This window comes from Rhinolophus hipposideros (assembly GCF_964194185.1).
Source record: "Rhinolophus hipposideros genome assembly, chromosome: 21".
NCBI lineage: Eukaryota > Metazoa > Chordata > Mammalia > Chiroptera > Rhinolophidae > Rhinolophus > Rhinolophus hipposideros.
In genome coordinates, this window is record NC_138067.1 from 16,630,810 (window position 1) to 16,655,517 (window position 24,708).

A 24,708-nucleotide genomic window follows, 5' to 3' on the forward strand; every position below is an offset into this window, starting at 1 on the left:
GAAATACCCTGATGTTTAAAACTTATTTTAAGTGACTCGGGGAGGGGAGGGGACAGTGTGTGAGTGTGTGTGTGTGTTGTGAGAGATGTGGAGGAAGAGAAACAGAAAGAGAAAACCAATGTAGCAAGTTAGAATTTATATTTTTAAAAAATGGGTATTCAATATACTCCTTTTAACTTTTCTGTAGATTTACCCTTTTTTTAAAATAAAAAGTTGGGGTAGAACTGTGTATAATAAATCAGCTTTAAAAAACAAAAAAATTCAACATGCTTAAAATAAGTTTAAGAATCAAAAACACAATGCATCTCTAATATAAACAATCTGATTTTCTTGAACATATTTTACTGTTCCCATTGAAAACAAGTGAAAAGCGGTATGGCATAGTTGCTCTAAAATTCCTCTATGAATCCTCACGGCTTCTAAATCACTTAGCCCAATTCAGACAATCACAAGAGGCAAGAAAATATGCTGGACAACTCATAAACCCCATTGTACTTTACTCACAGCTTGGAACTCCACATACCTCAAAATATGGCTTTCAAATGTTTTTTGACAGAATTTCTGGTAATTTTAAGTGGGAGAGGTATGCATTTTCAGCTACATGGTAGATACCCGACATGATCAGCAGAAAATTCAGTATCTCCAAGTGGGATAATTTATCAGAAAGAAAGTCACCGAAAACTGTAAGCAGTCTGGATTCGTGTTTATTGGAGCCAGTAATTAGAGACATCTTCTTTTTCCAGCACTAGAAAGCAAGGTTCCACATGACTGCGCACTGCATCGGGACAGAGCCACACCCCTGGACTAAGGCTGGTGGGGAAGAATCTGCAGTCCTCGTTTTAAGTTAAAAACACCAATAAACTTAGTATAGAGACAACAGTAAACTTTCACTTACAGCATCAACAGTAAGGTCATGATGTACAGAGCAGTCACTTTCAACTTTGTTAAACTAATAAAACACGACGTCTTTCAGGTTAAACACTGATTTTAAAATGCCAATCAAAAACAAAAAGTGCAAACACAATTAAATAATTCTAGCAGCATACCCGTTGCATTTTTAGGAAAGATCAATTTATGGCCTTAATGTGGCCACATCTTCAAAACTGGGCTTATTTCTTTGATTTTTCCATTTTAAAGACAAACAGCAGATGTAATCACTATAGTGTACATAAATAGTCATAAAATTGTCTTTAACAGTCTACCATACAAGTGTATTCTGCAAATAAAATGAATTTTACTTTAAAAAGTAAAGGCTGTTTATTGTTTGGCCTTTGGTTCCAATGCTTGAAAACCCTCAAATGACAAAAAATATCTCCCCTCCTCCCACCTCCCAAAAAGAACCCTGCAGCTCCCCAAAGTTGGTAGACTTTGGCAACCACTGAGCACACGACACTATGCACCAGTTTCTTCTGCTACTAGGAGCACCCACTTGTCATGGGAAACTAACAGTGATCTTCAAGAAACCTTCCTTCACAAGACAGGTGTCTCAGCATCTCATCAGTTTTCGTCCATTTTATATTGACACAAAAGTGCTTATCAGTTTAAATGATAAAAAATGAAAAGTAAAATTATGCATTAACATTTTAAATCACACTATATCCCTCTTAGGCATGTACCTTTCCAAGAAATTCTCTCTTGTTTCTGTGGTCACTCATTTTGTGCCCCACCCTCCAGCTGCTATAGAGGGATCAAGTGACCCCACCATGAGTGTGGCCACCAGTTGTTTGGCATCTATTGGTCACTGCACCGCAACTATCATTCCACAGTCATTACCTGGACAATATTGTAATTGGGAAGAACGATACATTAAAAAAAATAATAACTGAATTTAAAAAGAGGGGAAGTGTATTTTCAAAAATAAAACTGGCACAAGAAACATGGTTTTATGTTTGTCAGAAAGGCAATACTCAGCTTTCTCCTTAACAGTGTTCAGACCTTTACAAAAAAAGCAATTCAAGATAGTTTTAGAGTCTTGTTATATAACATAGGATATTAAGTTATGCCCAGTTATGTTAGTGGTCAGTTAAATCTGGCATGTAAAAGCAATGACATTAGGGAAGTTATGCTCAGACACAGTACAACATTCATATAAAAAAAGTAAACTCCACATAAGTGAACTGTGGTTTTCCCCTTGGTTTGACAACAAATGTTTTACACATTAAATTAATGGTAGTGTTTGCATTTAAATGTTCTGTATCATGTATAAAACTAAAAGTGCCATTTCAAATCCACAGAAGTCATTTCCAGAATGGTGATATGACATGACAATGTGCATGAATCTGACCTAATGGAGACACCTGAAACTCTTATTTCCATAAGAAAAAAATGCTACATTTTATGAAAAACACAAGAGAAATGTTATCATTTCCACTTTCAACATAAAACATTCACACATATGTCCATCTGATAGCACTGATCAGACCAGGGAGCCAGGACAAGACCCTTTGCATCAGTGGAACTGCATGATGGCTTCCACAGACCATAAGGCAGGGATTGGTGCAAGCCAATTAATCAGTGTGCAATTACATTAAAAACCTCCCTCAAACTTTCTGTAGCACATTGCATTGTGGTAAAATGAGAGGTTGGTCACCCATTCTCTATCTGTAGGCCAGCCTGTGGTAGTTAAAAAAAAAAAAAAAAAAAAAAAGGTTTTTTAAATTTGAAAAACAAAGCAGGAGCTATTTAGAAAACACAAATCAAAGTAATCTAATTTTGTAACTGCTGACTTTAAACACACCCCACAGTGACTGTCTGCCCCACAATGCACATATGTGGAGCCCAACACCTCCCACAGGGACATGGTCTAAGCCAAGCACGTGAGTCCTGGGCAGCTGCCATCTTCCCCACTCGTGTTAGCTCTACCTGACTCAGGCACCCCCACACTTAACCACATCTTTCATAAGTTCAAGATGTATTCAGAACAAGTCTAATTCCCATTTTGCTTAGAGTTTAGTTTGGAAATGCTTGTGATATTCAGTCTTCAAATGATTCTTCAAGTTCCACCGAACACACAGTATTTACTAACACTGCTCACCTCCTCCTTCCTCCACCCCCTTCAACATTCAGCTTCCCTACCATTTCTACTCTCAGTCCTCCTTTCAGCCATTTTTTGTTTCCTGGACTTTCTGCTACTTAATCTGCTTCCCAAGAACAAGTGACTTTGCTAGCAAGCAACAGGTCAGACTAACCACCATCTGATCAATGACTTCCTGGTCTCATTTGCTCTACCCTGAAAGAAAGTGGGCCCTCTCTCTCTCGATCTACCTTCCGCTCTACAAGAAGCCCCAGCTGCACTTGCTTCCCACGAGAGAGCCACATGCCTGAGAGTCCAAGGGTTATCCTTAACAAAGGGGTCTGACACATAACCTTCCTAAATGTGCAATTCACACTCGGACAAGCCAATGAAATATTTTTTTTTTTTTTAAGTTCATCTCCCCTGTCCCCAAAAACTGATAGCATGTGCCATATCAGAAAAATCCTGGTCTTGGCAGATCAATATACATAGTTATTTGGTCATTTTACATATGCACTTTTAAGGAGGATCAGGCTTCATTTTCTGTTGAAGAGTTTGTTACCATGGAGTCTGGTTTTCGAGTCATTCTATCCAGTTCTTCCTGAACATTTGTCAACACAGTCTTTTGTCCTTTAAAAAAAAAAAAAGCAGCAGTGATGGAAGACTAGAAAAGAATTTTTAAAAAGGAACATTCAAAACTATACAGACTTCTGTAATCATTTGTGGTGATAATAACCTCAGTAAAAATGAAGAAAGCCTTTTTTCATTGTAATGATTATGAGAAGACAGAACTCAATTCAGTCCATCTTAATTCCATATGTCACAGGTCTGTGCTCCCCCCGACTACATGACTGTCCACTGCCTGGGAATGCCTTTGTGTCAAACACAAGGGCCTTTCTGGAAACCCTCTCACCACCAACCCCATGCACTCTCTGCCATCTGCCTAGAGGTGGTACCTGCGTTTCTGGCATGCAGCAAACTACCGTCCGTGTCTCAAATAGAACAGGTGTTTAGGTTTTGTTTCTAAATTACTCTAAACTGACTTCTATGGAAAGCCCAGAAACACTGCATTTCAATAAGAAAAAAAGACTAAGGCCAGACAATTTCAATCTTGCATAAAGTTATGTTCATATTCTTTTATCGACTACTAACTGGGGCCTGGAAATGGCCCCTATTTCCTGCCCAGGCAATACCAACCAGCTCACAGCCCGGGCCACCAGACCAGACGCTGAGTCTCCAAGGACTCAGGAGCCCATGACGGCCCCGGCTGACCTGAGGATAGAGTGATTTCCTGAGGGCCTCCTTTGATTTAAAAACACCAATTAGGGAAAACACTGTATTAACATTTCTTATAACCAATGGAAAAATTAAAAGCAAAACACTTTTAAAATGGCCTCCAAGCTTCCAGGGAAAAAGTGTAATTTCTAAAATCTTGATTCTCTATTTCAGAGACCTCCAAGACACAGACTTGCCCAACCCGCCCAACACGAAAGGACATGAAGGAGAAGGATGTGTGACAAGGCAGGAGCTCCGTGGAGGAGGGAATGACAACCCTCCAGGGAGAAAGGGAGGGTTCACAGGCTCCAGCTCACAGCAAGACTGGGGGCAGTGAACAAAAACCCTTATGAAGTAGCACAGGAAATTAAATAAATAAAATGTCGATGGTACACCCCAGACCATGACCCCCAAAAGACAGAGCTTCTACACCTGGGTCACGTGTATGGTTTAGGATCTACCACAACTCACCCAACAGTCAGTTCCTGAGAACCTCAATGTACACAAATCCCACCTGAAATGTGCCTAGGAAAACTGCACGATAATAAGGTAATCCTACTGTAAAGTATGCTGCTCAGTGTGAAGCAGAGAAGTGTTCTTTGCTTGGCTGTTCAGAAAACCGAGGGTCTGCAGGTCAGGTGAAAGCAGACACTCCTGTCCGCCTCCCCATCTTCCAGCACCCCTCAACAAGAAGGGTCATGAGTGTCCGAGGGTCCTTCAGTACCTGACTTCTTGGCTGTGCTCTGAACCCCACCAGCACCAGGACTTCCAGGAGAGCCTGTTTTTTTACTCAACAGACTGTTGAAGAAGCTGGCCAATACCCCTTCACTTGCTGCATTATCTAAGGAAACATTAAGGAAAAAAAACATCACACAAACTGGATGACAATTAAACAAAAAAACCTAGTTTTCATCTTATCCATTTGTGGCTATCATCTTCCTAGGATACTGAGTACATTTATTTACTATGATCCCTTATGTACTGCTACTGCTGAGGCTAGTTACATGTTAGCACGATTAAAGTGGAAACCTGTTGAGATTTCCCACCTGTTTAGGAGGCATAATAAATAACCTGTGCTCTACATCCTCTTCCTGTCCACGAGGCAGTGTCTTTCAAAGTTTATAAGCCTATAATACGCCAAAACTGCTGTGAAAAGCTCTCATTCAGAATGGAAGATAGCCACTGAACATGTAAGAATAAAATAAAATTTTGTTTTGAGGGTCTTACTGTAGCCAACATCTTTGGGTATTATTACTAAGTCCTTGGGATAAGAGCTACTTAAACTAATAAGTAATTAAGCTTTGCAAGAGAAGCAAAGGGAAGAAAACTCCCATAGTTTATAAACGGTAATATACACATAACGAGAAACAAAACTAAGGACTCAAAACACACATTTTAATATGACTGATGTTATGTGCCTCTCCAAAGGAATCTGCACGGCTAACCAATGCCTTACACAAAGCCAGGTGCAACAGCCACAGATTCCAACCAAGGTACAGGCCTTGGCCTCTGCCAACCACGAGCCCCGCTCCCCCGAGGGGGGATGTTGGAAGCAGCCCTTCTTGGGGAAGAAAACAGCCCAGCCACCATGAGTCTTGACCTTCCCAACCCAACCATGCAGACCCTACAGAGCTCGGGCCTAGGGCTAAACCACTCTCTGGAGACAGTATACATACTTTTGATGTTTGGGTCCGGCTTCTTTACCGACGTGCCTGGGGAGGCACTAGGCACGCTGGCTGGCCCTCCCCGGCCCTGGGTTCTTGGAGAGCCAGAGGGTCCTCTCGCAGGGGATTCCTAAGTCCAAAAGCAGCCCAAGTCACACACAGGCATAAAAACAGAAAATACATATTCCAAAAACGAAGCCATGCTCCTGCAGGGTATTTTTCACAGTCTAGGAAGAAGGGTGGCAAGACTGGGAGTTTGCTCCCAGCTCAGTCCTTTCTAGACCTCAGTATCTCCTGAGAGAAGAGATATCAAGATAACAAAGCCTGTTCACTTTAATTCCCAGAGCAGGATTCCTTTATCAGGCATCGTCTGAGTTCCTACTGTGTTCCTGGCCCTGGGCCTTTAGGGGGACCAAATTCCCTTTGAAACCACAAACGCCCACACAAGCTTTTATAATGGTATAAAGTTTGAAGACACCCATGACACTAGGCCTTGACCCTCTGTTTAAGGTACTCACGGAGGCTCTCGTGGGCGTGGCTGGCTGCTTGGCAAGGAGTGACTGCAAAGAGAGGGACACACTGGCCATTAACCAAGGCCTGCAGAATGCACTGAAGGTCAGGAGAAACACTTCCAAGTTTCCACTAGAGGGCACCATTAACAACAACCAACTCATAGGTTTTACACTATAAACGCAAAAAATTTCAATTGAGCAGTTTGATGTGGTGAAAAAATTACTCCAAGCAACCAGTTTTGAAGCTAAGGAAGCAAGGAGACCACAGAAGGGAAGAACAGCTGGCAAAGGAACTGTCAACAACCCCCGCTGACCTGCCTACACCATCAAGCAGACCTGTAACGTGTACCAGTCCAAGTCAAACAGAAAAGTGAGACTGAATTTGCATTCTGAACTGTCAGCCGGGGGAAGTAACTCTCCTCACCTACAAAATGGGTTTTTCAGCTCACCTGCCTTCATGCACAGGGCTGTGTGGGGCTACGTGAAATAACGGGAGTGAGGCCAGGGTACTAGGCAAACTATCAACACGGAGAGTATTATGCCAGGAAACCTAGCTTTTCCAGAGAGAAAAAGTACCTAAAAAGATAACTAAGCCAATCACTGTAGGAGAATCTGCAAGGCCCCCCGAGGCAAGTCCAGAACCTCTACTCTGGACCAATCCTAGAAACGGGAGGGAACAAGGAAACCTGGTCCCAACAACGTTAGTGCTGCAAGCTCTGATACCTGCAACCTCACCCCTGGGAACTGGCATTTCAGTTGGGAGAAGGCCTTTGCTCAGGCTTCCCCGGTCTTCTTACCTGTTGCTTCATTAGGAACACCTGTTCATCCTCCGCTGCCAACTCTTTGTCGTGGACCAGCTGGAAAGGGAAGACACATTCATTTGTGGCCACAGGCCAACAACACCCAAATTACTGTCAAAATTAAGGCTGAAAAAGAGAATCGGGCTCAGGTCTCCACATGGGCCTGGGGAGAGTCCCTGCTGCAACTGGCAGAGCTGTTTCTCCAGCCTGGCACAGACCCTGTGCCAAAACCAGCCTTGGCACATAGCCAAATGACGATTTTTAAGTCTGGCAGGTTCTAAACAACAGTGTCCCGCCCCCGCCCCCCCATGAGAATCTGCAGTTCATAGGAGCAAAGGGATCAGAGTCCACAGGCAACAGTGGCACGTCAGGACTTAATAGGAAACTTCAACCCCCCTCCACGTGGGCCCTCCATCACTCGTGTCTCACCACCCAAGTACATTCACATAACCCCAGGCTTCATCTAAAGACTTCTTTTTAAAGGCCCGTGGATTACTTTCCCCCCACCAAGGATGGTTTAACGTTTCTTTATCCGTTTCTTTTCACATTAAAAAAAGCCCCTACAACTTTTAAGGTGATTGACTTGTGTACCTTTCTCACAGGAGGTTTCGTGATAAAGTCTTCATATACATCTTCTGGTTTCACAGTTGTGAAATTTTCGTGTAAAATAGCTATTTTCTTTTCATTGTCCCAGCCTGCAGGACTAAAGGTAGAGAGACAGGGATTGACTTGTTTTTCCTGGGACTGCCTTACAGAGCACAGTCCAGGTCAGGACTCCTGGTGAGTTCCGTTCCCACAAGCTCTGGTCTGGAGATGCTCAGGCTGGCCTGTAACTTTCGGGGGACAAGCCACATTTTACTGCAGGTATAACGCATCAGCTCCACATCACAGGTCCTGCTCCATACTGAGCTCACGGGGCCCAACGCCTAAGGAGCCAGAATGGGACCTTACTGACTACACATGCTGACCCACGTCAAGTGTTCAGAGCCTTCCCACAACTCCACCCAAAAGAGCAAGGACACATTGGGGCCCTGTTCCAACAGAGCGGAGAATGCAGGGAGCAGCACAGAGGACAGAGCTCAGGATGGAACTGTTTCTCTCGGGCTTTGGCACGCAGGGCAACCCTCTTACAATGTTTCTCTAAGAACTCTTCTTTCTGACAGAAGTTTTCTTGTGGATTGATTCATTAATTTTACTGGTGTAGGAAGATGTACTCTGGAGTCAAGTGGGGAAACCAGGACCTACACTATTCTGAGACCCAGATCGGAGGGACACTCCTACATGAGCTGCCCACTGGACATCTCAGGGCAGTTGGTACCCAGGTTCCATTAAGTTAAGCCGCAGCCTCCGGTTCCCACCAGACTCTCCTAAAGGAGCAATTGTAAAATGGCCTACAAGATACACTTTTGAACTCTAGAAGCTCTAAAAGATGGCAATTGATTGTTCTCACAAGCCTCTCATTCTCCATCCAACTCCTGCTCCACAGCTCTGTAAGGAAGAGGGTGCTTAGCCAGAGATGCTTCTGCATTCCAGACCAGCCCTACAGCCCGCCAGTCTCCATGCTCCTCCTGCTCGCCGGGATCACATGCGATTGGGCACTGGATGACCCTAACAACATCCCACCCATTGGGCTTGTGTCTCTGGTGCCTGACTGCCTGCTCTGGACAATTCTCTAAAACTGGTTCAAGCCTCTAGATGTGCTGTCTGCAAGCAGTCTGCGTGAGGCTCTCACTGCATCAGAAGGCAGCCTATTCAGTCCCAGGAGCTCTTGGCTTTCACACCTTAGTCTTCTCACAGACTGTCCCTCTCATCCATCTATTCTTTCTGGACTGCCTGGCACACACCACTCACCCTTCCAGCATCATCCCCTCTGCCTTCCCTCCCACACTGCGTCCACTACCCCGTTAGTGCCCTACCGCTTCTCAGCTGTGTGCCCATCCCTACAGTGCCATCTGCAAGGACTGCCTGTCTCATTCATTTCTGTCTCCTGAGCACAGAACCTGGGCACCTCGGAGGTGCTGCGTATTGACTACATGAACTGTGATTCTTTTTCAAGCCAAAAGGCTATCTAAGCCTAAAAACATTGATCAACTGGCACGATTCCTGAGAGACCCAGCGTCAACATCTATTTATGCATCCACACGCCCATCATTCTCCAGCGAGAAAGGACACAAACTCAGGCCAACAGGTATCCGAGTCCCTGCCCGATGGCTGCCAAAATGGGAAATGCTGAAAACACAATAAGCAGGTAACACAGTCAAGGCCCACGCTGACAGTGAGGCCTGCTGATGGGCAGAGGGACCAGACGCTTCGAGAGGAAACGTTCAGGATCCCGAAGCACCAATTCCCTCTATTTCAACTCCCTCCTCCAGCCAGTATTTTACCAGAGTTGACAATAAGCGGCAAAAATGGATGACTTAAGTTTTAGCAACTTGCTCTCAATGAAGAAAGGTAGGACCCCTGATCTCACGCCACCCACATCCCTCAGACTGCAGGCAGAATGGCAAGTAACATGGAAAGGAGCGGAGAGGGAAATCTGTCACCTGGGTGTACCTATCACCTTTGAGGTCCAGCCCAAGCACTTTGCCCCACGGCAGCAGAAAGCTAGCTGTGTTAAGACAGAGACAGAAGGCACCTTACTTGGACAGATGAAAATGTAAAGAGCAAATGTACTATAAAGAAGAGTTTGAAAGCATCAGCTATAAAGAACTCACATAAAAACTGCATCCTTTTCCACAACTAAGGCAGGTGTGGTAAAGTGGAAACCATACGTTTTATGAACAACGTATTTATACAACAAGTCGAGGTTTTTCTCTTCCTTCACTGATGTGTAAATCAAGGCAGCTCCATCTAATAAATCTGCTTAAGGAAAACCAATTCACTGCAGGAGGAGACAAAAGCAAACACATACAAGCACAATCCTCACAGTAATTACTCACAAGTTGATCATTTTAGGTCACTACATGATCAATAGAAACTGTTATAATTTAAAACTAAAGAGGTAATAGTAGCATATGAACTAGTTCAAAAGCATAAAGCATGTTGATGCTAGCGGGCCATGCAGTTCATTTTTTAACATGTAAACTTATCTTCTGACCCATCAGATTGCTTCCCAGTCAAGTTAATGGCTCTAAGGCTAGCCCAGGAAAACACTCTCTGCATATCCAAGGGACACAGATTCTTTCCCTAGCAGATGCTCACACGTAATCAAGTTTATCGTTAAGCACACCTTTTATGAGAAATGGGTACCTACATGTATCGGACCCTTCACTGGCTGGACAATGGACAAGCTAAAGAGCCAAAACAAGTGATAGGAACCCATCTCTCACCCTCACCGTAGGGTTTGGGGCTATGGCACCAGCTGCTACTGGATTTTTATAGAAAGAGGACTCAAGGGACTGCTGACCAGCGTCTTTCTCATGGACAGCACAAAAGATCAACATATAGGAAACAACTGTAGCACTTAGAGCATACTGGGTATTTCTGCAACAACAACAAAAAAACCCCAAAAGTTTAAAAATAAAGAGTCCAAAGATATGATAAAAGTAATTTGGTAATAAAATTTCACATATCAGCTTTCTTCTTAAGTATGAAAGCCATTCAATGTACAGCATTAAAAAGAAAAAGTGATCAAATATAGGCGGAAATTAATAAGTCTGAAATGCCAACACAGTAAAATACAAAACTAGTAAAAAGACGTACACAGTTCTGGATTCAGGAAGGACTCTGAAGATGCCCCATTTGGAGGGAAGCCTAGAGTAAGTAGCACACTGGGAGGGAAGCCTGTGCCTCTGGGCCCCTACACAGCGCCCCAAGGATACACTGGAGGCAGAACCTCCGTAGGTGTGACTGGATGAAGTCAAAGTGCTCGTCCCTGTAATCGTGCTCCTTCTCCAGGACACTCACCGCATCACACTGCAGGGAAGATACAAAGAGAAAGGAGTTATCTTTTTGTATCCCTGCCTGCTGTGGATGGGAACAGATTCTTCTTTAGAAATAAAGTATCACAGCCCAAAGAAGAAAGCCATAGGCAAAGGGCCAAGCAATAATTAGAACAGTGAAAAGCAACTGGACATTTTTCTCTTTCATCCTGGGCCTCAGTTTCTACATCTTTATGGAAAGGGGATATAACAGCCCTGATCACCTCACAGTTGTTCTAAAAATCAAACAGGGTCACATCAGGAAACAGGCCCACTGGCCCTAGCTGTGCACTGCATATTCCCTACGGCTCCATTCGCAGAGAATGTGATGCGAATGGCACAGCCTGTAGTTGGGCAATACAGTGGCTCCGACGGAAATCAAGTACTTTGGAAACCCAAAATGATTTTATTTTATTTTTTTAAGACCGTCTCTCAAATTGGTTATTGTTTATAATTTTAGTCCTAGATAAACCATAAACAAGAGTGGGCCACTAAATTCTTTTGCCAATAATTACCTTACAGGACCCAATCACCAAATTGTCATCATCAGTTCCTGTACATTATTCAAAATTAAAAAATTTTTTTTGAGACCATTATTCTCCCAGTCTTGACGTGACCTCTTCTTTCCCTAAAATGTTTTCAAAGCTACTACTTCTTTTTCTTTATGTAAGAGATACAACTTTGTTTCTCTATGACTGAACTTAAATTTCTATTCCCACCTCATAATTCTACAGGGTTGAAGAAACTCAAACCTTGAGTTCCCTTTTTCCCCAGGGTTATATTCCGCTCTGAAAATCATCTGAAGTGCAAATGATTTTAGGGACCAAAGCCCAAAAGAATTCTGCTCTTCCATATTATTTTTTCATTACTAGCTTGGGGGAGACGAACTGGGTGACACAGCCTTACGGAAACTGTTTTTAGTTCTGAGTTTGAAGCACTCAGTAAAGTTGACAGTGCTTCATGGAGAGATTAACCCAGCCAATAAGCAAACTGAATGGTGTCATGTTTCCGGCAACAATGTTTAAATGACAATATTTTCTTTCCTGACATTTTCACTGTACCTTAATGAATCCCGAATTAGCCCAACTCTGTCTTGGGAAGATACCTAATTAAAGCTTCCCAGAGTTTTTTTAGCTGGTGATTCTTTACTGGCCAAACTCAGCCAAGTTTCCAGGTCCCTGGACACACCTTTGTGCACACCACCAACACAGGGATCCCCAGGTTATGAGTCAGCACGTTGTCACCGAGAGGCAGGGCTACATTTTCTTCATCAGGACCCGAGCTCAGAGGCCCTCTTCTCTGTGGGGAACCTTGACAACCTTCTTCAGGCTCAACATAGTCTTGAAACTCTTTCACAACTACAGGTGAAAAAGGAAAAGAAAATTACACACATACACATATAAAAACAGACATCAGCTTTAGAAAACTGAGAAGTAACAAGCACAAAACATAAACAGTTGTGACGAATCCTAACTGCATCTGACTGCAAAATTAGGGACGTGGGGATGATGACGCAAAATGCCATTTCTGACACCGAGTCTGAGTATCATAACACCAGAGCAGCAAGGGCATGGACACCTTCAATTGTACCCAATTCTTAAATGGTTCTTAAAAACTTCTAAGGCTTCAATTGTTCTTACTATGAAAAAAGCCACTTTTCTTATATATCTTACACTTTCAAAATACCAGAGTAGTTGAACTGTGTTACTTCAACAGAGACGACCACTAGCAATAGTTTGTAACTTCTAAAAACTCCTGAGTCCTCATTAGAAATAGTAAAAGCACCTGAATTCCCTAAGGACACTGCTGCCACACAGCTGAGGCACGTCCACACTAAGGACAGAGGCCGGGCTAGCCCAGCACCGTCCGGATCTCATCGTCCTCAATCCTCACTGCTGTGGGCTCGGTCTCCTCTGGAGGAGATCCACGTGCAGAGTCCGCGGACGGGTTCCTGCCTAACACAAGACGGGGTCAGGGGAACAACACCCACTTCTTAGTACATACGGTCACTGCTTTGGCCAAGGGCGTAACGCACAGCAGGGCCTTTAAGCTGGGAGTGGGCATGGCCTTGGTTAAGTCAAGTGAACACAAAGCCCACAAAACTGTACCTTTCGTGGGCGCTTCAAGGCTCACCTGTTAGGCCAGAGAATAAGGACATGATGGTTAAAGTTACTCTGGGCCAGAGGAGCAAACCGGCAGTTCTACGCTTCTATGCCCAGTAAGGACCAAAGGACCAAAAGGCCTTTCCCTCTCACATACAACACATTCAGTAAGAAAACGCAAAAAATTGAATTAAAGAGAACCTAGAGAAAGGTGCACATACTCCACTCCCACCCCTCAACCAGGTTTCAAACATTTTAAAACAATGAGTTTTAATTTACAAAGATTCCAGGTTATCGTTACAGAAGCTTCTGGAACTATCTGGGAGCAAGCACACTGTCTTTCATATAATAGTGGACAAACTGAAAACCACTGACTAAGCCCTAAAGTGCAGATGCAATAACATTTCATCTCTACAACTTCTCTTCAATTAAGCCCATTCACATACTTTCACTGCCAATATAAACAATCTACTCTAGTGGTTGTCAAAGAATCTCGAAGGAGTCAAAGGTTCTCACATTTTCTCTTTAACAGCATTTTATCAAATCTTCAAATCAATGAAAAATACAATGGCTTAACTGTCTGGATAAGAGCTATTATAATTGCCCAAGGTCACATGAAACACCCGACTAGGGCTTTCAAGACAGTGAGCACGGCAGAGCCTAGACCGGGTTACAGGAGAGCCAAGTCACTGTGGGAAACGAGGCAGGAGCCGGGTAGCTCTGGCGGTCTGTTCTATGAACCTCCGTTACTCAGTATGCTGCACAAACTGCGGCATTCTACTTATGCCCTGAGGTGAAAATGTTGGGAAGCCCTAAGTCAGACTATCCACTCTAAAGGAATGACTTAATTATGGCTGTCCAACACAGTAGGAAACACACATGTGTTTTTCATAACTCAGCATTTTAGAAAATGAGTTGGAAGACAGAGCAAATGTTCATAGCAGAGGTTGATGAAGAGGGAGGATAAAAACATGGTGAGGACTGTGTGATTCAGGTAATAAAATGTGCACTTCCCATAATGTACCCACACACCGCAGTATTAATTTCTCTAGATGGAGGGAAGGCCAGTATTTCAACAGCAGGGACCATCAGCCCACCGAGGACTCCCCCGTTTAGCATCAGATGGCAGTAGGTACGGGAAGGAGATGGCAGATAGCTCAACCCTAGCTACTGGCCCCTCTTTCTCACCTTTTCCCTCCTACCGCATTGATCACCCACTGGTTCCACAGTCCAAAGACCCCACAGACAGCACCTAATCTTTACCCTCTACTTATTAAGGTTAACGCCAGTCATAAAGCAGGAAGACAAGACTAACCTACACACACGGCCTCCCCTTCTGGCAGCTCTGGGGGTAGCTCTGCCCTCTCCCTCACTCAGATGGATCCCTACAGCCAAACAGCTGCCACAGATTCCAGACCACTGGGGAACCTAATCCTGAAAGAGTGGCGACTGTGGAACAGCTTTCCAAACTCGGCAGACCGGAGACTGGTGTTGGATTGGAAACTAGGTTGGGTAACAGCCCTTCACTCATTCAATAGAATACCTAGAGTCCAATTAATCCAGAAAGCGTGAGTCCTGAGCAAGAGGATGGCTAACTGCTTTATTAAAAAGTAACCAAAAACCAGTAGTAACAAAGGCACTCCTTCAACTTGCAACACAAAGGCATGCTGACCATTTCAAACATCTCAGAGGAGGGGTGGTGAAAACGAGAGAGGTCCTAGGAAGGTTAAAGGTTAACCAAAGCTAGGAGGCATGGACATGGTTCTAGCAATTACTAGCTGCCCTCCAGTGTCCTCTCTTCAACTCCTTATAACCAAACTGGACTCTGATACTTAGACTACATGGCCATACAGACTACATTTCCCAGCCTTCTGAGAAAGACAGCAGGCACACACCCTTAAGTCCTGCTTTCCTCTTCCTTCATCCTGCGGCTTAGAACATGGATGTGAAGACTAGAGCTCTAGTTGCCAAGAGGAAGAGAACCACACCCTAGAGATGACAAAGCAGTAAGCAAAAAGGAGCCAGGGTCCTTGACCTTTCTTCCCAGAGCCACTTTTCAGGACCGAACTGCCTACTTCTGGATTTCACTTACAGGAGAGAGAAATAAATCTGTCTTGTTAAGCCACTGTTATTGGGGTTTTCTGTCACACACAGCTGAATCTAATCCTAAGCGACAGACACCATGACCAAGCCCACAAAATAAATTCAGTGCGCCACGGGAAACACCAGCTCCCCAGAAGCAGGCATCTCATCCGCTGTACGCATCCCCAATGCCTAGAACTGACCCGCTCCAAGGTGAACACTGTCCTGTCTGGGAAGGAACAACACCCTTCACTCAATTTCTTCCTTCTTTTTTGTTCTGACACATCTTTACAGGGTTACAACCCTAACAGGTTCAGAAACTGAAGTCTCCAGGCCATTAACCCACTAATCCGGCTATGATACTGAATGTGCAGTGAAAGGAAAACGGCTCTTCAGCCTCAGAACTGTTCTGAGAAGCTGTCTTTAGGATCCCTATTTCAGGGGAAAAAGAGACATTATCTAGACAGGTCAGTGGCTGGAGACAGATGAGCTGAGCTGCATAACAATCACTGCGGCACACATGCCGGTGACCTGGGAAACACGTACACACAACAAACCAAGGATGAGATATAAAACTCCCTGTTTTAGCTAACGTGGGACAGGAGCAAGTTCTGAAGTTATGACAGGAAGACACACAGCAACAAATGTGATCTGAAAAGCACATCCAAATTTCCGAAGCCTTCTGCCAGTAAGTGTGAAGATCGCATGTGCCATGCCCCAGAAGCACTCATTAATTCACTAAAGGGAATGATGTCATCCTTTGGAAATAAGCCAACCTGATCCAAGCCTGTCCCGGCCAAGGCTGCCGCCGCCGCCACAGCTCCAGCCCCTGCCCCTCCCACTTCCCTGGCAAGTGGACAGAAGCTGATGTAACTGCACAGAAGCAAAGAAAAGGAACAACAAGCTTCTGAACCACATTAAGGGGGAAAAAAACAAACAACTTCCTTTAATTTGAACATTCTTTGTTCTCAAAAGGACTTGTATGTCCTTAGTCTTAAAAGTCTTTCACTTTAATGACAAAATAAATGGCCTTTCTATTTCTATGAACTAAAATCATATTTGCTGGATCCCAAAATAAACTAAGGCAAGAGCGGAAAGACTTGTCTGTTGTAGCGCTTCCTTCAAACCTGCCAGCAAGTGGGTCCATAGGGCCTCAGTGGAATCCCAGGCATTGCACTCAAGCTGCAGACATCTCATCTAACTCAGCACACAGAGAGTAGCAGAAAAGCACAAAGACTCCCAGAACTGATCGTACTGGGGGGGGAACGGGGGGGTTAAGGGGTCTCCTTATTTTAAGAGAATCAATGAAGATAATAAGGAATATTCAATCATTTATTTTCTTCAACCGTGACACTTGAGATAAAAACTGCTTTGAATACTTTTTGACTACTCAATTTACAAGAGCAACTCTGAAATAAATGGTGCAAACAAAACACAAACACTCAGCAAGAGAAGCTTTGCAGCCTCTTTGTTCCACTCCTGTGTAAAGGAGTGGAACCACCTGACGACACTACTGAATTTTCAAATTAAGAAAATCTTATTTTACTTACACTTCCGTTCCAGTGCCCTCATTTCTTCTGGTGGAATTTTCATTTTATCAATGTGCTCACGTAAAACACTAGCCCATTTCTGTAGAGATTCCATCACGGTCCAAGGCCTAGACATGTCTGCAACAAAAATGACCAGGGTCTCCGGCAAGGATTCAGCAGAAACTGCAAACTTCAGCAGGCCTTTGTGGTATAGGTCTCCGTCCAGAATCCACACGTTACAGCGTGTGTGATCTAAGAAAAGAATTGAAGCTAAATGACTACCTGACAATGACCAGCACAGCTGAAAGAAGAGCCACATTAGGAAGAACTTGAAGGTGATAGTCACAAAATTACACACACAACACAAACAGAAATCTTAACCAGAAAAGTGCTCAATGGATACCAACCCTTGGTCAAGGTGCCTGCTGAACCATCTAAACTTAAAACTCTGTAAACTACGGTAGTATATTGTATCCACATCTAAAAAGATTCCAGCAACGTCGGAGGAGTAAAAGGTGAAGGACATTTTAGCTTTCTCTAAGAATCAAAAGATACTAATAAAAGCTATAAATGTTTGCTGATCAACGGTGCCATAGTCTAAATCATCCATTGTCTAAGATATCAGCAATCTGTGAGGCAGCAAGCAAGCTGTACTGAAAAGCCTGTGGTTAAACAAGCTCGTTTTGTGTCAGTCACACTGAGCAGTGCGTTCACACACTACAAAGGGTGACTAAGAGACAGGACTTCTGCATTTAAATGCTAAGATAAAATCATTACTTATATAAATTGAGATGTGAATTACTGGATGGCTGATGATTTAAAGAATTATAGTCATTTTTGATATGATAATAAGGTTATGTTCTTAAAAATCCTTATCTTTTAGACATACATATGGAAGTATTCCCAGATGTAATGCTAAAATATCTGAAATCTGCTTCAAAATAATCAGTGTGGAGTGAAGGGAGAAGAGGGTCAGGGTAATAGTTGAAATAAAATTAATCAAGAACTGGTAACTGTTGAAGACACATGACAGATATACTGGGGTTCATAATACTAGTCTCTCCATGTTGTATGTGGTTTTGTTTTCCATTAACAAAAAGTTAAAAACATACTGCAAGTACTGACATAATGAAGCACACAAAATCACACCTTCACGATCAAACTACAGAAGATAATTCTCCAAAATACTTTACAAAATACATACTTTAAAAAACTTTTAGTCATCTTTTTTGAGAATTTTTTTTACAAAAGTACCTTGAGAAAGAACCATCAAAAATATAATTTCATTAAACTTGTTTTCCAATAAATTCCAACATACACTTTAAAAATCTGTCTTCCGTTAGCTACCCTTTTTGCACAATGAATTAACGTGCTGTAAGAAAAATATTCATGACTTTATATTTCAACAGTATAATAAAACATCTACATCTAGCTACATTTTCAAAACTCTAATACATTTTAGATAGCAGTTCTGGTTTGGGTTTTGTGAATTCCTTCAAAAATCTGCTCAGTACCTGAAGCCCACAGATTTTAATGCCTGCCCCTTACCAGGCAGTTCTTTTTCTCAGCCTCTCTTCCTACTGCCCACTATACATAACTCACCCACATGCAGAGAGATCACAGACACCACGTGGCATTAAACAGATGCCCCCAAACGTGAAGGCAGTGGTCCTGGATTGACAAGCTAGAGACTATTTTCTCTACCTGTGTGACTGCCTGCAAAATGTGTATTTATAACCCAGTCACGCCATATAATAAAAGACTACAGTGGAAAGAAGCATAGTCAACCACAGGTTCAAAGAGGAGAACCTACAAATAGGTGGTCTAGAAAAATCCATAAATGGAGACCAAGACCTTTTCAAGGCAACCTTAAGGAATCTGAAATAAAAGTTAACATGTACGAGGTATGATTAAAAAATACGGTGAATGTTTAAATTAAAAAAAAAAATTACAGTGAAAGACACATTGCCATTAATCCCCCTCAAGATATTCCCCCTCGCTTCAAATACACTTATCCCATCGCTCTTGCCACTTTCTGAAGCAGTTCTGGAAGTCCTCTTTCGTGTCTTTAATTGCACTGTCGTGGCTGCCTCCATGTCCTGAATCGATTCAAAATGTTTACCTTTCATGGTCATTTTGACTTTGGGAAGAGCCAGAAGTCGCATGGTGCCAGATCGGTGAATAAGTTGATGAGGACACACCGTCATGTTTCTATTTGACAGAAATTGCCATACCAGAAGTTACGTGTGTGACACAGAGCGTTTCCAGGTAATCACAACACTCATTGCTACTGCTGAGTGCCATCCAATGAAAAGGCAGGGATCTTCAATAAGGGAAGAAGCACACTGAACCTTAGTAACAGTGTGTGACAAGTGTCAACTTGTTCAGTGCAGTTAGTCGGGTGTGAGGTACGGTTGAGAGAAGGTGTGTTTTAAAGTGTGCTGTAAACCATCCTCCATCATGACAGCGCTCCGTGTCACACATCACTTCTGGTATACAGCAATTTCTGTCAAATAAAAACATTACGGTGTGTCCTCATCTACCTCAATCACCAGATCTGGCACCGTGTGACTTCTGGCTCTTCCCCAAAGTCAAAATGATTCAGGACATCAAGGCAGCCACAACAGCACCACTAAAGACACTCGCGAAAGTGGATTTCCAGAACTGCTTCAGAAAGTGGCAAGAACGATGGGGTGTGTTCAAAGCGAAGGGGAGTATCTTGAACGGGATTAATGGCAATGTGTCTTTTACTGTAATAAGTTTTTTTAATTTAAACATTCACCATATTGTTTGATAATACCTGGTACTTCAACTCAAAGGCAAGTAAATATAGTTAATATAACGCTTTGGTGTGAAAACACGTTTATGCCATCTTGAAACAAGAAGCTATAGAGATTCAGAGTATCTACACCATGCGTTATACTTTTAAAAGGGTACGAGAGCTACCACTGTGTCTCAAGCACTTCGCTACATGTGACACATACCACCTCTCATTCTGTCAACCTACAAAATAGATACGATTATCCAATTCTACAAATGAGGAAACTGAGATGCAGAGTGGTCAAGTCAGTCACAACTAGTGACTAGAAGAGTGGGATTCTGAACCAGTTCTGTCTGGCTCCAAAGCCCACGTCCTTTCCACAATAACCACGCTGCCCAATAAAGAAGGAAGCAAAAGACTCAGACATATGAGAACCTCTAGGCCTGGCTCAGTGGCCTGAGTCCCAATTCTACGTGGCTCAGTGGTCTGAGTCCCAGACTCCGGTGGGCCTAGAAGGGTACCTGAATGCCTCTGTCCGCCTTACACAAGGAGAACCCTCAACACTGGGTCTACCGCCTATCTTCTTTCACATCCTTCAGGGAATGTTCAGTATGGCAAGGGAAGCTGGGGGAAGAGGAGCAGGAATAAAATCCCTGAAGTTCCAAGATAACCACTAAGTCACCATTAATAAAATGCAGGTCTCCAAGCTTTAAAAACGATCCTTACCCATGTCCCCTATTAAATGACTCTTGGAGATCACAGAATTATCATGCTAGAAAGGACCTGGGTGCAGCCTCTTCATTTTAGCAATAAGGAAATGGGGGACCAAAGGTCACAGTGGGATTAAAATCACATTTACATCATGATCCTTACTGTTTTAATGGGTAAAGGCAAATACAAAGAATTTAACAAAGATATTTCATTTTTACACATAGATGATTTTCCTACAGATAAAAAGCTAGACACCAATAAGTATTTATTTTTGAACCATTCAAGATGGCTCAAAGACTAAGTTTATAAAGGAGGTATTACTAAGTAATGGTAACCAAAAACCATTATTCTAATCCATCTCATTATTATAAAAATGAATTATAAAATGATATCTAATGCTTGTAAGACTGCTAACCATGCACAATTAATCATCTCAACTACCCTGTAGGTAGAAATTATTATTATCCACATCCTAGAGGTGAAGAATTAAGAGAGAATATTATCACCTCTGAGCCTCTATTCCCTCCACTGAAAAGAAATACAGGAAATTAGCATTTTTACACTGTCACAAAAAGACTTAGAAAAGTCTCCTGTGAATATAAGCTGAGCTGTCACACTCTGAAACACACCAACGTCAGATTCTCCCCTAGAACCAGGCAGAGTACCAATGGTGCGCAGATCAGTCTGCTAAATGTTTCTCTCATAGAAAAGTCCAAAGCTTTAAAGAACAAACATCTTTCTTATTACCCTGATGTGCATCTGAAACTTTACCGTCAGTATCTTCTTTTAAGTGGGGGCGACCCAGGGGAGCAGCTGACAGCCCCATTCCCCATTTTTGCTAACATACTCTATAAAGCGGGTAAAGTCTTACAAAGACATGCGCTTCATCTACTCTCCTGTGACTTAGTCTCTTAGAATATTGATACTGCTTGGCCGTGTTGCAGGAGCTGCAACCAGTGAGTCAGAGAGCTGCATACACTCCTTCCCATGGACCAACGCTTCACTCACCATCTCGGTCCTCATCATGGATGCTGAGGTAGAGATACTCTAGGCCTCTTCCTTTTTTGCCATGCTCAGCTCCTTGTAGTTTAGTCATGAGGGTTGTTTTACCAGAACCATCTTCACCTACAAATGATGTATGCAGAAAGACAAAGTGTCCTGTTTATTCTAGGCAAGGATGGGGCGTCTTGACAGTCACATAAGAAACAACTAAGAATTTCTTGCAAAGCCTGCTGTTGAGGTCTCCCACCTGCATTCACAAACAAAGCACACTTTACTGTAAGAGTGGGAAAGGGAGATAAAGGTGGCAAACTCCAAGATCTAAAATGACATTCTACTGCAGTTACCCTTACTTTATAAGGGAAAGATTAAGGCAAGTCCACAGTCCCTACTGTGTTCCCCTGAAAATAAGACCTAGCCGGACAATCAGCTCTAATGCGTCTTTTGGAGCAAAAATTAATATAAGACCCAGTATTATTTTACTGTAAGACCGGGTATAATATAATATAATACGGACCTTATATTAATTTTTGCTCCAAAAGACACATTAGAGCTGATTGTCCCACTAGGTCTTATTTTTGGGGAAACACGGTACCTTTGACTTATAAGACATGCGTTTGGAGAAGTGAAAGTAAAAGGTGGAGTTAGTTTCTCACAAAATAGATTTTTAACACAAGAAAATAAAGAAATCTTCAAAATATAATTACCCTTAAAACCCAAGAACTCTGAAATAAAAATCATCTGATCCTGCCTCACAATCATGAAGAATGGACGCTATTACTCACTTTTGACTTTAGTATATTTCCTTCGTAAGCATCCTGAAGGCTAGGAAACTAATGAAACTAATTACAGACCTAAGCAAAACACAATCTCAGTAATTATCAAGCACCTCCTCATCCCCCTCTGACCAACTGCCCCCCCCCAAATAAAACCTTAAACATCAAGAAGCACCACCAAGAAACATTACAAGGAACTCCTGGGATTTAACAATATAGACTTAAAAAAACATGAGAACAGCAAGGCACTGCACAGGTCAAAGGCCTCCTTCCCCATCCCCAATGACACTACCTTATTCAGGCCCTCCACATCCCACCTGGACCACATCAAACACTTGTCAGCCTGACTTTGGTACCTGCTCATTTTGAGCCACTTGCCACTCTGCCACCAGAGTTCCCTTTCTACAACACAGACCCAATGACCTTGATCCCCCACTTCTTGAAGATCTCTAAGCCTCCTCTTTTACCTACTGCAATGGTCATCAGCTAAAGAAGACCATCCGCTCCCCACGCAAACAGTGGGAATTCTCACAGTGATTCCCTAGATGATTAGGGGATGGAGGTAAAATAAAAGGCCCTCGAGAAGCAGGGTCCTTCAGGGAAAAGCATCAAATCTTCAGCCTTTCACAATCTGCCCCCAACTGACCTTCCACTTACACCCTCTTGTCACCTCTGTGTTCCTGAAAGCACTAACCCTCCATGCCCCTTGCGTGCCATGTTGACACTTATCCTTCAAAACACCTGATCCCCAAATTACCCTCTTTTAAAACAGCACCAAGCAGCGTGATGCCCCCACAATAATCTGTCCATGCCTAGTGTGGCATAGTGCAATCATCAACACATCTGCCTCTCGCTAGACCGAGATTGTGTAGTGTCTGATGGATGTCTGTGCTGTCCCCATGCCCAGCCCAAGGGACTCACTCAACAAATGGGTCTGCGGTATGAACGAACCCAGCCAAACTCCCTCACTTAGAAGAAGAAAACGAAATCAGACACGTTAGGGGGCTGACCCCGTAACCCAGCGGTGAGAACGAGAATCACGCAGGCAAGTCCCTCGGTGAGGACCCCCAGGCCGGCTGTCCTTTGCAGAGTCCCTTCGATGGCTCGTGAAGATAAAGGAGTGGCTCCTGTGCCATCTCCCTACAGCCTCAGCCCCAAGTCACCTGGTTCTCCCGACTCCTCCACCTGACCTTCTCATCCACCCACGCCCCGCTCCACACCCACGTTTGGTAAACTTCTAAGCGATGAGCACAGGGAGTCAGGGACATTTCAAGCAAAGCTGACGTTGCGGCCAAATGCCTAAGGAATGTGCCGACAACCGCCTGCCAGCATCGCTGGGATCTCCATCGGGGCGACACCCCAACGTCAGGCGTGGTGGACCCGGCCGATCTCCGGCTGTCCCACCGGGGTCTCCGGCCGTCCGGGCGAGACAGGCTGCGGGCGGGCGGCAGGGGACAGGTGGGCTGGGACCTGGGAGGGGGCGACCGCCTGGCCCACCCCGGCTCCCCGGGCAACGCCCCGCCGCCGGCGCTCACCGAAGACCAGGATGTTCTTGCCGGACGGCAGCTTGGACCTGGCACGAGTGGACACCTCGCTCAGGATCGAGGTCCTGTGGGGACAACGGCAAAGCGGTCAGCCCCGGGCCCGGCCTGCGCCTGACCGGTCCGCCAGTGCAGCCCAGCCCGGCCGGTCCCGGCCCCGCCGCGCCCCACCCAGGCCCGGCCGACCCATCCCGGCCGCCTCGTGGTCTCACCATAGGCTCTGGCCCTCCTCCTCCTCACTGGTCAGGTCGCCGGCGGCCGCCACGGCGGGCCCGTTGGGGCCCAGCAGCACTTTCTTCTCCACCCCCACCGGCGCCATCTTGCCAACCGCAGCCACAAAGAGGGCCCTCCCCCGGGCCTGCTGAGGACCCGCGAGGACCCTGGCCGGGCCGCCCGCCGCCCGCCGCCCCGGGGCCGCGCCTCACGCCGCCCGCCCGCAGGGTTCGCGCCACCGGCCGCGATCCGCCGGGCCCGCGATGTCTGCAGGGTCTCACAGAGACGTGAGGCCGCCGCGGTGGCAGGAGACCGGCAGAGGTCAGGCAGCAGCCGAGGCAGCCACGCGCAGGCAGGCGGCGGCGAGAGCGGGAGCCGCCAGGACTGCGGGCGCGCTGGCGGCCTCTGGCGGCGGAGGGGCTCAACGGCACCGCGCCCGGCCCCTCCCCGCGCTGGCGGCTTCCCCCGCGCGGTCTGGGACCAGGCAGCCAAATGCACAGACGGGAAAAGCTCGGGCGTTGGAACCAGACTAATACACGATAGCGCCATTTATCTAGCGCTTACCGAGTCACCCTGAATCGTATCAAACCTGTTTACAAATGAGGAGCCTGAAGCTCAGAAAGCTTAAGAAACCTGCCCAAGGACGACCCGATGCTAGACGATAGCATCCCGATACTTAGTCTTATTCACCGATCTTACATCACGAGTTTTGCTCAATCCTAAATCAAGCCCCGCATTGAAAGACTGGCCTTAAACTAGACCCCAAAATCCTCATAAATATCCATTTTTCCTCTTCCTCCTTCACTGACC

The 24,708-nt window shown here is 44.5% G+C and overlaps 1 protein-coding gene across 3 annotated transcripts; it reads right to left on the minus strand.

Annotated features, from left to right (window-relative positions):
* Positions 1–688: 688 nt before the first annotated feature.
* On the minus strand, positions 689–24,070 carry DYNC1LI2 (dynein cytoplasmic 1 light intermediate chain 2). 3 transcript variants are annotated; one of them, XM_081032302.1, is made up of 14 exons: positions 23,898–24,070; positions 23,680–23,753; positions 21,378–21,494; positions 16,919–17,149; positions 12,373–12,542; positions 11,086–11,179; positions 9,979–10,114; positions 7,856–7,967; positions 7,262–7,321; positions 6,471–6,512; positions 5,965–6,082; positions 5,013–5,129; positions 3,576–3,643; positions 689–2,613 (listed from the first exon to the last, which is right to left on the minus strand). In XM_081032302.1, the coding sequence occupies exons 1-14, from the start codon at positions 24,002–24,004 to the stop codon at positions 2,587–2,589; spliced, it is 1,473 nt and encodes a 490-aa protein (XP_080888428.1). In that variant the 5' UTR covers positions 24,005–24,070; the 3' UTR covers positions 689–2,586. The 3 variants fall into 3 exon arrangements, with proteins under 3 accessions (XP_080888428.1, XP_080888427.1, XP_080888429.1); XM_081032301.1 differs by lacking the exon at positions 689–2,613 and having other exon boundaries at positions 3,116–3,643; positions 23,898–24,068; XM_081032303.1 differs by lacking the exons at positions 689–2,613; positions 6,471–6,512 and having other exon boundaries at positions 3,401–3,643; positions 23,898–24,069.
* Between the last annotated feature and the right edge of the window lie 638 nt (positions 24,071–24,708).